We start from the raw sequence: 15,564 nt of genomic DNA, 5'->3' as shown, positions 1-15,564 counted from the left end.
GTTGGTATTGAATCGAGAGGAAGGCGCGGCCAGCAGCGCACACATGTAGAACTCTTGTTTTCGTTTTGAGAGCAGAGTCATGCCCTGCCCATGATATCTTTTTGGGGGTAGAAGAGTTTTTGGTAATTGTTGAAAGAAGAGAAGCAAGATGCGAGACAGAGAGCGGTTTATATAGTGCAGAGCTGCTAGCGCGTGGTCACCACATGCTCCAAAAACGGAGGTTACGCAGAGCGATGATGGTGGTGATAAAGTAATGATGATGGTCATTATCATAGGTATCTTCCCGTCTACGTACCCACTTGCGAAGTCGCAGCTCATAGCTCATCTCTCTTCCGCCTTTGTCCACTTCCTTCCTGTTGTGCCGGTGTTTCCTGCGCCTGCGCTTCATCACGCTTCGCACTTTCCACATTCTCCTCCCACATCTTCTTCTTTGGATTTCTCGGCTTATCGCTCTCCTGTAATACAGTCCCGTCGCCTAGTGTGACCGGCCCTTCGTCTTCATCCTTTCTCGGTTGTCTGAACTGAGGGTGATCAGGCACTTCTTCCTGCTGCTGTTGTTGATTTTGTTCCGCCATCTTGCCTACTTGCTGCGAGTATGAGCCTTGTGGACTAGGATCCTGACCTTGTCGATTCACTCCGCCTCCGCGACCGACAGGTATGTAGTGTCCTTGGGCGTTAGGTTCACGTCGGGGTATGCCACCTGTGGCACTCGGCTGGACGATGAGGGTTCTTGAGGACGAGGATACCGCGACGCTCGAGGATGCGGCTGAGGATGCGGCGCCGAAGGGTAAGACGGCGAAAAGGATGCGAAAGGTGAGTTTGACTGGCCAGATGATAAACCAGGTGAGCGGTCCGTATAACCAGCGGCGGAAAACGAGCCAGATGATAGTTGTTATGAGGATGTAGAAGGTGGTCTCAAGATACCACGTGTCGCTCTTTGTGCTCTTCAGGAGTGTCGAAACCAAGTTCTTGCTGTTGGCTAGTAGGGTGTTTAAGTCTGAGTACTGCTCCCCAAGATCTTGTAATGCGGCGTTGGTCTGTTCAAGTGTTTCTTGCGCGAATCGTGAGCGCGATAGCTCGTCTTTCATCAACTGGGCTGTCCGGCGCAGAGCAGATGTGACGTCTGAAGAAGCCTGCGCGACGACTTCGCCTTCCGATAGCCCTTGTTGTTGCTTTCTCTGGCGATATGTGGAAGATGGGGTGGAGGAGCCTGATTGCAGGTTGGAGAAGAGGAGTTCGCGCTCTTTCAGCTTTGCGCGGTCGGCGTTGTGCTTGGCTGTGAGTTGCGCTTTCCGATATTGTGATCGCGATCTACAGGGACGTAGGGTTAGCATGCCATGCTGAAGGAAATGACAAGGGAGAGTGTGCATCACTCACAACTTCAAGTCCTCGGTCAATCTCGCAAGTAGTACAGCAAGTCTACTCCTCTCGCTGTCTTTGCTGCTATCCCGCCTTCTTCCTGTAATGCCTCCTTGTGACGTAACGTCCTCGACTTCTTGCCTCAGAAGTTCAAGTTCCTCTTCTATGCCCTTCAGAGTCTCGTGTATTTCGGCACTGAGTTCCAACCTCACGTCGCCCTCGTCGGAATTGTCGAGTGGTTGCGAACCTGGCTGGAAGTCTAGCTTGGCTAGTCGTTGGATAAGTTGGCCGACGCCTTTGTTGGCTTCGGAGAGGGCGCTTAGGCGGGTGGTGAGAGTGTGCGCGGTGGAGGGGAGAGGTGCCATGGTGGCTCGGAATGCGGAGAGAGTTTGGTCGATGTATGCAGATGGCCTATGACGGAGATGGCTACGGTGGGCCGTTTGGCGGGGTGTGAGAGCGCAACGTGTTTGGATGGCTAGCTGTAGCGTGGCCCGCAGAGAATCTTGAGCACGGACTTATCGCGAAGAGGTTGCGACGAGCGTAGGACGTCAATTGCAGCGCATTCCCGAATCACCGCCTATTGGTAAGTAGTCGCATCTGTTCATCATGCGTATCCTCTAACAAGCCATAGTCTGCATCGCCGACTCCTCCGTGCTCCACCGCAGCAATGATCACCAGATTCCTGACCGACGTCCGCGTTACCTTCAATCCCTTCTCCCCGCGCTCCAAGCCCGCCCGCCTCTTCCTCTCGTTAATACCACCGAACGCACGTGCAGATGGCATGAAGATTGAGTCCAAGATGCTGCCACGAGACAGCAAAGAGCCTGCCAGTTTGGGCGTCAAGTTCAGTACGTACACTTTCGCTGCACCTCGAGCAAATGCTAACATCCGCGTAGAGGATGGCAAGGAGATGAACCTCGACCTCAGCAACATGCGCATAACACAAGTCGTCGAAGAAGTGGATAGACATTCACGGTCACTGGCTCGAAAAGACGAGTTGGCAGGCAATTAAGGGCTCAGCAACAACACATGAATGTACATATGTATCAAGACACAGAGCATCGGTCGGCGTCACGGCAATATTCTGGGTTGGGCTGAGACGAGGCATTGATGATATTCCTCATGGGTCCATATACCGTCGTTGGTCGGCGTTAATCATGCACGTTTATCTATCATCTACAGTCATTCCCATGCTCCAATGATATCCAGACTTTTGTGCTCATCACGGCTCCCGTTATATCTAGTTGGACGGGGCACCGGAGATGTAGAACCACTTGTCGATGCTGCCATCGATGGGGGCAGGTGCCTTGTTCTCGCCCTGGGGAACGTTGAGCGAGCTGGCATCGGTGCGGTCGGGAGAGTGCGAGACGGTGGTGTTGGTGCTAGAGCTTCGTCAGTACAAATCATTCGGGGTAGGTTGGCCACTACTCACAGGCTGATCTCGTCCTTGGGGGTCTTGCCAGTGACAAGCTTCTCCCAGGCCTCGGCACACTCGCGGACAATGTCCATGGCGTACTTCTTGTTCTTGCACTCGCCGGAGAAGGCGAACTGGTTCTCGGGCTTGCCGTCTGGGATCTTGTAGATACGGAACCACTCGTTTGTGGCGCGGAGAAGGCCGGGCAGGTGGCGCTCGACGTCCTCTACGTCGTTGAGCTTGGGGGCCAACGGGTCGTTGACGTTGATGACCATGATCTTCCAGTCGGTCTCGCCCTCGTCGAGCAGAGCCATGACACCGAGGACCTTGACCTGGATGACCTCACCGGGCTTGGCAACAAGCTCGCCAATCTCGCAGACGTCCAATGGGTCGTTGTCACCCTTGGCCTTGGTCTCCTGGTGGACAACGTTGGGGTCCTCCCAAGTCTGCACAGCATCAGCATTGGTGTATTGTCCGATATCGGGGTCGCGTCAGCGTACCTGAGGGAAGGCACCGTAGTTCCACAGGTAGCCCTTGTGGGGGAAGCAGTTGCGCACGAAGCGGAGCTTGCCCTTCTTGGTGTCCTGCTTGATGGGGTTGAGCTGCTCCTCCTTGGAGATCTGTGGCGACAGTCAGCGTCTTTCGTTTCGCGCAGCCGTACGCAGGCCACGGCGCAGCCAATTGGGGCCGACGCACCTCCATCTTCGCGTTGGTCCAGCGGGGCACCTCAACAACCATGTTGAGGATGGTCTGCTGCTCGTTGGCGTAGAGCGGGATGTCGTGCCATGGCGAGACGAGCTGGCCGTCCTTCTCGATGTAGACGCGGTGCTCGAGGGTGTTGGCAGCGCCAACCTTGCGGGTGGTGTAAGACATGGTTGATGGGGTCTTCGTGGCAGCTGTGTGGATGGCTGTGGAAGAAGAAGCTGTGGAGTTGAGATGGCCTGCAAGTAGACGAGCCCTAGAGTTGATTTTGTCGTTGAGGGGTCTACTAGTGGGGCTCGCAGGCGGGGAGCTGTGTTGGGAAGGCGCCACTGTGACGAACGTCACCGCCGACTGTCTGCATGGGACAGCCGTCGCGGTAGGGAAGAGGAGCTTCGACCGGGTGATCAATCTCTGGGCGGGACAGAGCCGCAACAACGATTGATGGATGAGCATGCAGATGGCACCCGTTTAGTAAACTACCAGATGGAAGCGCAGCCGATTCTCCTCTCATGCGAAGCCCAGACCGAGGATCAGAAAACGTCCGCAAGGTACGGGAGCGGAGACCGGAAGCTCCAACTTTTTATGCACGGACACCGAGGCAGCTTGTCGCTATCGATTTCTGAGCTTCTTCAAATTGCCGAGAATCAGATTGCAGTCATATGTCTTTCCTCATCATTTGAGCTTCTTGGGATAATTGCAGGCTTCACGTCTCGCCATTCAGACCTCTTCTAATCACGAAAAAAGAAAGTTGCCGCTAACGCGCTATGTGGCTACCAGCCAGCCACCCACCTCAACATCAGTACAGTTTATTCGGCCGCCAAAATCCAGGAGCCACCGTATCGTTTTCTGGTCTTTTATCCTGGACCAGCTCAATCTCAGTTCCGGGGTGTGCTTCGATACCGCCGTATATGTCAGGATCACCATCAAGGCTATACGAGAGGGGCTCTTCTAAAAGCCCTCCCCAGTCCTCATCATCATGCTCCATCCGGCCATCGTATTCCATTTGATTCCCTTGATCTAGGTAGTCTTCCTCGAAATGGTAGGAACTTTCGAGAGGTTCTTCTTCGCGATCCCATTGCATATGAGATCGCTGACGCTGTGCTTGTTGTTCGTAGATGCTCGGGCCAGCAAAATTTGGCATCACCGGTCTATTATGAGACTGATCCGCGAAGCGTACAGTGGGACCCTGCTGAGCCGCACGATAAGTGTCTCTCGTACTGTGCCGCAGGTTCGACTGTGGATACGATGGGTGCGTCTCCTCGGTGTGTCTCCTCCGCGACCCTGTGGCCAGACGTCGTTCGTGGAAGGTATCGTTGCAATGCCGCAAAGCCACCCCCAAGTCAGAAGATGTCGGTAATCTTCCTTCTCCAGCAGGACTGTATTCGCTATGCGGGTTCACCTGTCCATACCCGGACGGAGCAGTCATCCCCGAGACTGAAGCCGAGTCTGATCGATTATTCTTCGAGGAGCTGGGTAGCTGAGTGCGATGCGTGCCCATAGCATGTTTGGGCGCAGACGGTGGCATTGACGATGGCGAATGAACATTGTCAACCGCGCGTGCGTTCGCAGATCGATCGACGAGGTTCGGTCGTCGCGGGGATGAAGTGTGCTGCGGAAAGGACTGCGATCTCGACGCTCTGCCATGTGATGGAGCCAAGGACGAAACCCTGAAGCGCTCGACAGGCGTGCTATCTGTTCTTTGCTTCGTCACTGGAGGAGGCCGGGCTGGTAGTTTGAAGCGATTACTCTCATTTGCATTTCTGGCTTCGGACTCACCATGAAGGTCTAGGTCGCGCGAACTGGTACGTATGTGAGATATGTGAGGGCGTGCTGGCGCCGTGCTAGGCGCTCGAATTGACTCTGACCAGGAAACGTAGCTATTACTTTCATGGCGAGGGCCTCTACCTCCAAAACCCAGATACGAGGCTTGGCCTGTAGCCTCAACAGTTGGGATAGCAGTGTCATCTACCGAGGATTGATCACGACGACGCCGCTTAGCTTTTGGTACAGGAAGCTGCGGTAGAGTGTTTGTGTCCTTGTCGACTAATGCCGGTCGCGCTGAGGTAAAGAAAGCGGAGATCTCTCCTTCCTTCATCTGTTCATTGTCCTTCTTGCGTTTCTTTTTGGACGCATCGGTTCGAGGGACAGGCTCTGGTTCGTCTTTGTGCTGCTGCAGGAACTTCATCTCCGAGAATACCAGATCGGGCACTGCGACACGTCAGCTGGGTAATGCGGGGAAGACGTACAGGAAGATGTCATTCAGGCTGTAGGAAGGGGAGTGAATCACTCACACCCGCGGCCCTTGATTGCAGTAGATGTCCGTCCCTTGTTGAAGAGGCCTAGCTGCTCCCGTGGCTTCAACTAGTCCAATCGTCAACACGATACTATATGTTCCAGGCGACCGCATAGACATCTTACGGTCAGCCGATCCCCAGATATGTTCGTTGCCTGGAAGGTCTGCATAACACCAGGTGCCTTCTCGCCCTTCTTGCGTCGAGGCTTGCGTCGCGACTTCTTTGATTTGTCCTTACGATCGCGATGGGCATGGGGACCTGGCTCATACTGTGGCTCATACCGCTCTGGACGCGTCTTTCTACGAGGTTTGCGCGCATATCGACTGCTGCTAGAGCTGTCGCTGCATGTCGCCTGGAGCGCCTCGTCAGCACTATCCTCCGCTGGCTTATGCGGAGAGGATGCAGGCGGACGGGGATCGAGGAGGGAGCTGTCTGATCTGCGGCGGCGCTTCCGTTTAGCAGGCTCTGCGGTCTGATGAAGGTTATTGGGCTCGCGCGGTGCTTCCGGTTGCACTGTCTCGTCTAGCCACTTTCGTATGTCCATGCTGTCCTGCATCCTAGACGAGCCGTGCCGTTAACGGAGTCTGGTTCGCCTCGCAAGTCTGGTGGGTCTGAGATGCTCGAGGGGGCCAGACAGCAGATCGTCGTGATAGTCGCTCGGTTGCTTGTGTGACGGTAATCTGGGAGACGTTCAAGGTGACAAAGTCTCATCTGGATGTTGCAGCTACCTGATAGGCTACGTCAGGCAGGAAGGCAGACAGAGTGATGGCAGGTGCAATGGTTGCTGCCATTGTGAAGCTGACGGCATCGCCGAAGCCACTGCATTGCTGGAGGAAGGCACGATGCATTGATGACGCCAGTGCATCGTCAACCCTTCAACCTTCACGGTGTGGAAACGAGGCCATGTCTGTCGTGTCTGTCCCTCTCCTTACTTCTATTCGGGCTGCAAGATGCTCATATCATTGGATGGATTGTATTGCCATAGAATCGGTCCCCGAGAGCGAGACGTCTTGGCACCGTGCATCGTGCTGCCGCATGCGCTGTGCCGCTATCGCAGGGAAATGGCTGCGATAGCTTCTCGTCGCCGACTTGCTTGGGGATACGCAGAATGAACACAGATGGATCGGTTCAGTCCGCGCTGCCTCGGTATATCTCGGTAAACACTGCCGATTTGCCCGCTTTCTGTATCCGATGGTGACGACTGTGTAGTATGTGATTGATGGGACATTCTGGCCTGTCTCAGCGCAATGGACTTCGGTCGTATAAGTGCGAGCAGTCGTCTCATTAAGCACGCTCAGCTTGCTACATCTTGACGTCGCGCGCACGAGCCAGTTCGGGATGCAGAGCCCTGGAGGGCCTGGAAGTTAGTTAGACCCGATCCCCACACCGTCAGACTAAGGATGGCGACTCTGATAAGCTTCTTTGAACCACCATCGTCTGTCCAATACCTGTCCGCCATTGACCTTTTCGTCACAGCCCGATAGTCTTGCTGTAGCCACGGGCGCAGATCGCTGCTGTCTCGAGCACGCAATCTGTCTATCCGCAGGCTTGTCCATGCACGTATTTGGCAGTGGCCCAATGACGCCGCCGCACTCCTGCCGGCACTCTGAGCAGGACGATGGATCGATGCACCTATCAAAAAAATCGTTTTCTCTGGCTCGTCAAGGGCCCTGCAATTGGGCCTCCCCGGTCTCAGGCTAACGTGGGCTGCATATACCCAGCATGAACAGACAGACACGGGACAGGCTAGGGAGCCAGCCAGCCGACATGTATGGCAGAACCAGTATCTGCACCCTGTCCATCGTCAGGTGCGGGCTCCTAGACAAGGCATTGGGACCGGCTAGCTGCGAGGGGCCAGTTCCGTTTGCCTGCCTGCAGCCCAGGTCCGAACTACCAGACCCCTTGGCTTGACTGGCTCGACTGGCTGGAGAGACACATTGCACCCCGTCGCTCGTGGCCATCCACGTCGCTTTATAAACCGGGCCCTCAGCCCTCCAGTCCGTGCGCGCAACCTATTACTTGCTTGCAGCCTAGCGCTCTTTCACCTGGTGGAGGGGTACTCATATCGTCGCTTGCCCCGCCAACCTAGACGCTTCACTATCTCTGCTCCTCACCCTGTGCCATCACTTTCTTGCGACAGCCTGCAGCCGACTCTCCCTCCTCTAACTCTTCAGAGCAATCGCTTGCGCCATCATCACCAATACAGCCTGGTGCTACAAGATCAAATGTTCGTTCCGTCACGTTGCTACATACTGCCTGCCCGGGAAGCCGCGATGGATTCCTCGCCTTCCTGCACTTTTCCTTCACTCTACAACTCCTGTCACTACCTGTCTTGAGCTTCTTTGTATCGCGCGCCTTGTTTCGAGTTGCGAGAGCTAGTATTGAGACCGTTCAGTGTTCGACCCAGACATCACTCTCATCATGTCTAAGCTCTTCATTGGGTAAGTACGCAGCCTTCCCATACCGCGACCGCGACTGACCCTTCACAGAGGCCTCGCATGGCACACCGACGACCAAGCTCTCCGTCAAAAGTTCGAGGAGTTCGGTCAAGTCGAAGAAGCCGTAAGTGACACGCTACTCGACGAGTGTCGTCGCCAAGGTCGAGTCAATGCTCACATCGTCACAGGTCGTGGTTAAGGACCGCGATACTGGCCGTAGCCGAGGCTTTGGCTTTGTTCGCTATGCCCAGGACACCGAGGCCGATGCCGCTATGCAGGCCATGAACAACGAGGAGTACGTCTCTTCTGCCTTCACGTACCATCCAACAGTGGGCACTGCTGACTTCCCCAGATTCGACGGACGTAGGATTCGCGTCGACAAGGCCTCCGACCGCGCTGGCGGTGGCGCTCCTCGCGGCGGCGGCTACGGAGGCGGTGGCGGCGGATACCGTGGAGGTTACGGCGGTGGTCAAGGAGGAGGTAAGCTTCACTCACCTACCCATCGCGGTTCTATACTGACTATCTCCCCAGGCTACGGTGGCGGCGACCGTGGTAAGCACATGTCACCGGTGTATTCGCAGTGAGAAACTAACTTGATGAAAAGGCTACGGCGGCGGCGGCCAGGGCGGCGGCTCTTGGGGACCTTCTCAAGGCGGCGGCGGCGGCGGATACCAGTCTCGCGGCGGCTACGGTGGCGGTCAGGGCGGCGGCCAGGGCGGTTACGGTGGTGGTCAAGAGGGTGGCCAAGGTGGTGGCCAGCAATGGTAAACACCTCGGCGGACCCACGTCCTACAGTCCTGTGCTCTCAGAATGACCAAAGGTACGAACTTTCTAGTTGAGGGCAAGAACGCTCCTGGGATTGGAGCTGGCTTTACATGATGGAGATCTTTTGGACGTTAGCCGACACTGCTCCTCCTCGAATGAGCATCATCATTCACATGGACGTTTCATATCATGTTTAATGGCAGTAGAGGTGGTTGGTACTGAGAGATGAGATACCCATTGAATCAGGAGGTGCTGCTACTCTGTACTTGTCGCGCTATGAGGGTTCCTGTTCTTTGTGCACTTTCTTTACGGGCTCTTCGTAGTCATGGTGGCTTGCTACCTACCCAAAAGCTGTGTCATTCCAATGTAACCTTGAACTCTACCAAGAGACATGTCAGCAAAAAGCAGATTACACCGCATTCCAAAAGCAAGCATGCTCACTCACATTCGCCTCGCAAACGGGTACAACAGCCAGACCAATGCCTTCTTCCTGAGGATCAATGAGATCACATTACCGCTGTTGCGATGAGGCTCTGCGGTCTCTAACGGGTCCCTCCACAAGACGCAGGTTCGTGGCGATGCCAATTCTCCTCACCACCCAGCACATGGATAATCTCGACGGCAACTAACCCATTACTTAATCGCACGCACTAGTCTCGCTTTCTGCACTTGGAAAATTCAGCAGCCAAGGCAGCGCATTGTGACCACATCTGCATATTGCATACATAGCCGCCGGCCAGTCTTGCTGCAGCTGCAGCACCAACGCAGAGTAGAAAGGCAGGTTTCTGCAAGCGATAGCTGGGCTGTCTGCGGGGAGTCAGGCGCACTCCGTGCTGCGTTTTGTATAGTCCTCGCGCACACACTTCCGCATCCTCGAGTGCTTTGCTGCTGCCTGAGGTGATCTTCACTTTTGGCGTCAGGCGCCAGGATGCGACGTCGAATGTCTTGGGCTGAGGATGCACGCTGACAGACGACCCCTCCACACCCGTCTTCTACTATTCAACGACTCGCGGATATCCAATACTTCATCGCATTTATTTTGCTTGTTCTTCAGCCGGCTGGAACGACTTCGGGTACATCATGAAGAGTTGGAACGGGCTGGAGGATGCGACGGCGCCGGTCAAGCCTGGACGGACCCCGACGCGGTGGCGTGCACTGCTTTCTGCGACCTTCGTCACACTCGTGTGCCTCGCGGCAGTGGATACCATCTTCCCTGAATTGAAGAACTGGGATCTGTCCTCATTTCTAGACATTGAGCCTGCGTTGCATGATGCTGCCTTTGAGTGGTCCGAGGTATGTTGAGAGAGTGTTCCCTGAGCGTCGCACCGCACACGTGGTTCTGCAGCCACCCTGGCCCGCATCTTATCAGATCGAATGATAGCCCCGATCCAAGTCGCACAGCAGGTGGTTACTCTACTTCCGGGAGATGTCTTGGGCGCATGCCGGAGCACCACAGACGACCTTCGTCATCAAAAGGCTCAATGAAAAATCTGATTGTGATTGGTGGCCTGACCAGATCCCATTCCGGCTCACCAGCATGTCGCTCTAGCCAAAGTCCCAGCACCGTATCAACAATAAGCGAACCGCAGCTCTCTATAAATTAGTCCAAGAGGGTGCTTCAGCATCATAATATCGACTGGTGGATGCAAGACTGACCAAGCTTCAGATCACACCGAGTGAGCAATTAGAATTCCACAAATGCTTTGGCCAATTTGAATGCGCAAAACTGAGCCTGCCACTGGACTACTTCAACGGGACCTACCCTGATCATACTGTGAGCATCGCTATCGTCAAGCTACCCGCCAAAGTATCCGCGGATGATCCCCGCTATGGTGGCCCGGTTCTGTTCAACCCTGGCGGTCCCGGAGGATCAGGTACAGCAGTTGCGCTCTTCCTAGCAGGAGGGCTACAGCAGATCATAGATTCTGACGTCGAGACTCTCACCCCATCTACCGATGCAAGATACTTCGACATCATCGGCTTTGACCCTCGCGGCATCGGCTGGACAGAGCCAGTCGCTCGATGCATGCCAGATCAGCCTTCTTCGTGGTCTTGGAGCCTGAGGGAAGAGACCGAGGGCCTTGTTGGAAGCTCGGATGCAGCTCTTGGCAGACTCTGGTCTATGCAACATGCCTTCGGCGCATCTTGTAAGCTTGCCGAAGAGAAACAACAGGGACCGGACATCAAGCAGTACATGTCGACGGCGTTTGTTGCCAGAGACATGTTGGAGATCACCGAGAGGCATGCCGAATATGTAGCGAAAGAGATCGCTCAAAAAGCTGCACAGAAGGCTGGCAAGCGTATCGGAAGCCACCGCTCCACGTACGTTCCTGGAGAAAGTAAGCTGCAGTACTTGGGCTTTTCCTACGGGACTTTCCTTGGGTCCACGTTTGCGTCCATGTTCCCGGACCGTGTTGGACGTATCATCCTCGATGGAGTCGTGAGTTCGTACGACTACACCCACTCGATGGGTAATGGAAGTCTTGTAGACGTCGAAAAGGCCATGACTTCTTTCTATACGTTCTGCTACATTGTGGGTCCCAATAGATGTCCTCTAGCCACCGCCAACTCAAGTGTTCTCGACATAGAGGAGCGCACGCAAAACATTATCGCATCGCTGTACCACAATCCGCTTCCCATCGTCTCAGCAGAAGGCCCAGAACTTCTCACTTGGTCCACCATCAAATTAATTCTCTTCAGCGCTACCTACCAGCCGCGTCTCACATTTGAGTTCGTAGCCGCCAGCCTATTCGCCATTGAACAAGGAGTTGGTAGAGAAATCAACGAGATTGCCGAAACCTTGCGCTACAACCACGTATTCTCCTGTCAAGTCGATGGCAGCGAACCACTCGAACAGCCAAGCTCCCCTGTTTCCACGACAGCCATCCTATGCAGCGACGGAACTGATCAAACCCATCTGACTAAAGAAGAATTCGCCGCATACTGGGATATCATGGACGAAGTTTCGCCAAACTTTGGTTCCTACTGGTCCATGCTACTAATGCAATGTGCATCTTGGAAGATCAAAGCCAGCTACAAGTTCGACGGTCCCTGGGGTGCAAATACGTCGCATCCTATCCTCTTCATCAGCAATACGGCGGACCCGGTTACACCTCTTCGCAGCGGACGCTATATGCATAGTCTATTCCCTGGAAGCAGCCTTATGATTGGCGATCACGCGGGGCATTGTTCGATGTCGGCACCCGACCCGTGCATCTTGAGTCGCGTGAACACGTACTTTCAGACGGGTGAGCTGCCGTCGCCAGGGACGGTGTGTGTGCCGCCACCCAGTGAGTACAGTCTCAACTCAACGGATCCGGATAGTCCTTTCTACGACCCTACTTTGGGGAGTGCGAATGTGGCTGCTATGCAGGAGAATGAAGAGAGCTGGATGAGGCTGCGCGATGCTGGTGAGTTACTCCAGAAGCAGGCCGTTGCGGGTGGTATGTTTGAAATAACCCTTCCGGGTGGTGAAAGAGCAAAGCGCGTTATGCAAAACATCTTAAAGGGTCACTATTAGGCTGGGAGTACACATGGTTGAATGGAGATGCTTTTCATTTCTATCTCGAAGTCCCAAATGACTCATATGGATATTGCTCATCCTTAACCCAGAACACGGCAACCGAGCTTCGGCGTCACACACACATTAGTCTGTATCCAAAACGAAATCATCAAAGAAGAAGTCACCATTTTTTTTTTATTCAGAGTCTATTGGTTTTTGCTGGTTAGAGCATGTTTCCATCCCGTGTTACTTCAGTTATAATAGCCGTAATTGAAGAAGTCACCATACTCTCCATGATTAACCGCCATTCCTATATTCCTTCTCCAGATACACCACCTCGAGGTCTTGATTTCCCACTTGTTTCCGGAATTCCTTCGTATACCAGTCATCAGCACCGGTCACTTGATACGGTGCCTCCGAAATAATCAGTGTTTCCAGTGCAGGAAATATCCGCAATGTACGCATGTTCTGTTCGATAGGCTCGCGGAGTCCCATGGCTGGATCTTCAGATTGAAAGGCATCCCAATCAATATCGATATGCCTAATCAACCTTAGCTGTAACGGCGTACACCGCTTCCGGAGTTTTGAGAGGTCGGATAGGTCGAACTCGCGATGTATGAAGCGTGCAACAGGGTAGATGTGTATTGCGAAGTAGGCATGTGCGGTTTCGGCGAAGATTTGTCGTGATGCACGGGATAACTCGAGGCGGTCCCAGTAGAAATGGGAGTCATGTTTCCAACTCCTTGCGCTGAGCTCTTGGGCCAGATCGAATATCTTGTTGCGGATTTCAGCCGGCAGACGTAAGAGAGGCGACTGGCGTTGGTTGCGTTGAGCACTATCAGCGGTTAGCACTTTACACTCGGCTGCGCAATACTTCTAGTGAGGCAGTAGACTGACATTTCGAGGCAACTGGCGTTGGCTATGAGAGTGGGTGGTCCTTTGAATCTGTCCATTTCGGCGAACGTGAAGGTCGACTGGGTGTGAATGAGGAGGTCGGAGTTTCAGATCGGTCGAATTAGAGCGAATTTGTTAAGGAAGTTGAGAGCGTAGGTTGAAGAGATAATTGAGATTTAAATAGGATATATACCAATGTGAGTCATGTCGCTAGTACATGGAATTCTATAGATTACCACTCTTCATCGTTTTATTCGTTCTCCCGTGTCCAGGTTACCAGCAATACCTTTGAGTCAGCCGTAGCAGGATCGAGTTTGGTTCGCCTATCCTTCGCGACCAGACTTCACGAACCCACACGCAGTAATCGACGCATTGGCATCACTTGTCGGCATACATCCTAAAGCGCCACATACACCCTTCATCTTGCTGGGTCTCGATGGCTATGCATCCGGGACCCATTGCGGAGTGCTCAAGTCCTCATGCATGGTGTACGTGAACTTCAACCGCGGATTCTCCATCCAACCCCTAAGCCGAATCTCGCACAAAAGTCGAGGTCTCGTCTCTTCGGGTGCCCCGTGAATATGTAACCGCCTCAGCCCGCTGTGTGCAAATGGACAGTATTTGCCTAATTTTAGGCCCACTGCGTGATACCAGCTAAAAGCAAGGGCCCCCAGCATACGGAATTGAGACGGTGTGATCGGCAGTACGAGCCCTGACCTACGCGGCGGGAGTTTTACCACTGATAACGTAGCGTAGTGATATGGTAGCAGTCTCAGTTCGAAGTACGCGGCGGCAGTCTCAGCGAAGACCTCGCGCGAGGATTGAACAAAGAACATACGATCCCAAAAGTAGAGTTCTTCGTGATGCCACCGCCATATCTCCGTAGGGACGAGTTCGAGCGTGTAGGCGTAGATTTTGTTACGGACCTCAGCTGGTAAGCGCAGGAGAGGTGACTGGATTTTATTGCGTTGAGCGCTGTTGACTGTTAGCGCCTCTCTTCGTAGAGAGTGAGGTAATGCGTGAGCAGAGTCTTGGTCAATGAGATTACACTTACATTGCGAGACACTTTGCGTTAGGCACGAGAGTAGGCGGGCCTTTGACATTAGGTGTAACAATGGGCGGTGCAACGCCGTTGTTTACATCGGCGTGATGGCGACGGGCCAACGTTGGGTCAAAGGGTTGAAGATTGAGGAACGACATTCTGACTGCGGAAAATGTTGAAGGTGCAAGGTGACGGAAAGGTCAGGGGAAAAGCTCTGGATGTGAAGGCGCTAGTACTTTATCGGTTAGTCACATACTGTGAGGTACCTGCCTAGGTAGGTAGCACAACGCACCGCTCAATCTCGCACGTCAACAGTCCGCTATTTTGTGTTCACTATATATTGTTCAAGGGGCTACTGTAAGTCATACACGAGGGTCTACCGTGTAGAAATGACCAGTATTTGTACGTGTTCGAGCTAGCCTCAGGAGGCAAGTACTGACTGAAGACTGCTTCACCCAACGGGCGGGTGGATGTGCCCGCGCTGTGTGGAGCAAACTTCCAGCCACCTCATACAAGGAGAAGTCTAAACAGGTTTGCAGCCTACATTGAGATAAAACCATACAAAGTAGACTTCAGGATGATCTAATGTCCACGCAGGCTCCAGCGTGTTCAATTTCTTTTTCTCTCTGGGTGAGGTGCAGCAGAAAGGGCTAGGTAGCTTGCTGGAGACCAGCACTTACCAAACAATACCAAATTCAAGCTGACAGCGTACTTATAGCCTTGAAATACAGCACTCATCGTCCTTACAACTCTCTCATACTCGTGACCACCTTCCTCGCACCACGCTTCTTCCCCGCCACGCGAGCCCTTACCCTCCGCTTAGCATACTGCTCCCAAACCGCCTTACCGGCAAGACCTACTAAGAATGCCGCACCCATGATGATCAGCGTCCCGCCTACCACGTCGAAATCGGTGAGGTCATCCACGAAGGTCTTGTATATGAAGTAGACTATAAGAAATAATAATGAGATGATCACGATGGCGCCAAAGGTGGTCGACATATGGATGGCAGAAGTCAGAGGTGGTGATGGGAGTCTACTCGGTTGTATTGTATCTTCGTTGAGACAGAATGGATTCGTTGACGATGCGTGGCCGGTGCGGTGAGCTTTATCATCAGAGTCGAGTTGTGTGGTTGTTCATGCAAGGCACATGCC

General features: G+C 53.8%; 7 protein-coding genes across 7 annotated transcripts; 3 read left to right on the top strand and 4 right to left on the bottom strand.

The window, feature by feature from the left end:
• Positions 1–314: 314 nt before the first annotated feature.
• On the bottom strand, positions 315–1,724 carry J4E84_006253 (uncharacterized protein; the record flags this gene model as incomplete). Its single annotated transcript, XM_049388844.1, has 2 exons — positions 315–1,311; positions 1,378–1,724. 2 exons carry the CDS (start codon positions 1,722–1,724, stop codon positions 315–317), a joined length of 1,344 nt encoding a protein of 447 aa, XP_049243743.1.
• A 302-nt stretch (positions 1,725–2,026) lies between these two features.
• J4E84_006252 (uncharacterized protein) lies at positions 2,027–2,371 on the top strand (the record flags this gene model as incomplete). Its single annotated transcript, XM_049388843.1, has 2 exons — positions 2,027–2,207; positions 2,256–2,371. The coding sequence occupies 2 exons, from the start codon at positions 2,027–2,029 to the stop codon at positions 2,369–2,371; spliced, it is 297 nt and encodes a 98-aa protein (XP_049243742.1).
• A 228-nt stretch (positions 2,372–2,599) lies between these two features.
• Positions 2,600–3,646, bottom strand: IPP1 (Inorganic pyrophosphatase; the record flags this gene model as incomplete). Its single annotated transcript, XM_049388842.1, has 4 exons — positions 2,600–2,741; positions 2,792–3,219; positions 3,274–3,393; positions 3,470–3,646. 4 exons carry the CDS (start codon positions 3,644–3,646, stop codon positions 2,600–2,602), a joined length of 867 nt encoding a protein of 288 aa, XP_049243741.1.
• Positions 3,647–4,271: 625 nt separating this feature from the next.
• On the bottom strand, positions 4,272–6,313 carry J4E84_006250 (uncharacterized protein; the record flags this gene model as incomplete). Its single annotated transcript, XM_049388841.1, has 4 exons — positions 4,272–4,576; positions 5,381–5,683; positions 5,767–5,836; positions 5,894–6,313. The coding sequence occupies 4 exons, from the start codon at positions 6,311–6,313 to the stop codon at positions 4,272–4,274; spliced, it is 1,098 nt and encodes a 365-aa protein (XP_049243740.1).
• A 1,877-nt stretch (positions 6,314–8,190) lies between these two features.
• On the top strand, positions 8,191–8,975 carry J4E84_006249 (uncharacterized protein; the record flags this gene model as incomplete). Its single annotated transcript, XM_049388840.1, has 5 exons — positions 8,191–8,210; positions 8,259–8,331; positions 8,396–8,502; positions 8,560–8,687; positions 8,812–8,975. The coding sequence occupies 5 exons, from the start codon at positions 8,191–8,193 to the stop codon at positions 8,973–8,975; spliced, it is 492 nt and encodes a 163-aa protein (XP_049243739.1).
• Positions 8,976–10,052: 1,077 nt separating this feature from the next.
• J4E84_006248 (uncharacterized protein) lies at positions 10,053–12,492 on the top strand (the record flags this gene model as incomplete). Its single annotated transcript, XM_049388839.1, has 2 exons — positions 10,053–10,265; positions 10,639–12,492. The coding sequence occupies 2 exons, from the start codon at positions 10,053–10,055 to the stop codon at positions 12,490–12,492; spliced, it is 2,067 nt and encodes a 688-aa protein (XP_049243738.1).
• A 279-nt stretch (positions 12,493–12,771) lies between these two features.
• On the bottom strand, positions 12,772–13,427 carry J4E84_006247 (uncharacterized protein; the record flags this gene model as incomplete). Its single annotated transcript, XM_049388838.1, has 2 exons — positions 12,772–13,309; positions 13,372–13,427. The coding sequence occupies 2 exons, from the start codon at positions 13,425–13,427 to the stop codon at positions 12,772–12,774; spliced, it is 594 nt and encodes a 197-aa protein (XP_049243737.1).
• Between the last annotated feature and the right edge of the window lie 2,137 nt (positions 13,428–15,564).

Source organism: Alternaria hordeiaustralica (genome assembly GCF_023758085.1).
Source record: "Alternaria hordeiaustralica strain BMP 2776 chromosome Unknown scaffold_11, whole genome shotgun sequence".
NCBI lineage: Eukaryota > Fungi > Ascomycota > Dothideomycetes > Pleosporales > Pleosporaceae > Alternaria > Alternaria hordeiaustralica.
The sequence above is the reverse complement of the archived record's forward strand: the minus strand, read 5'-3'. Positions and strand labels throughout refer to the sequence as shown.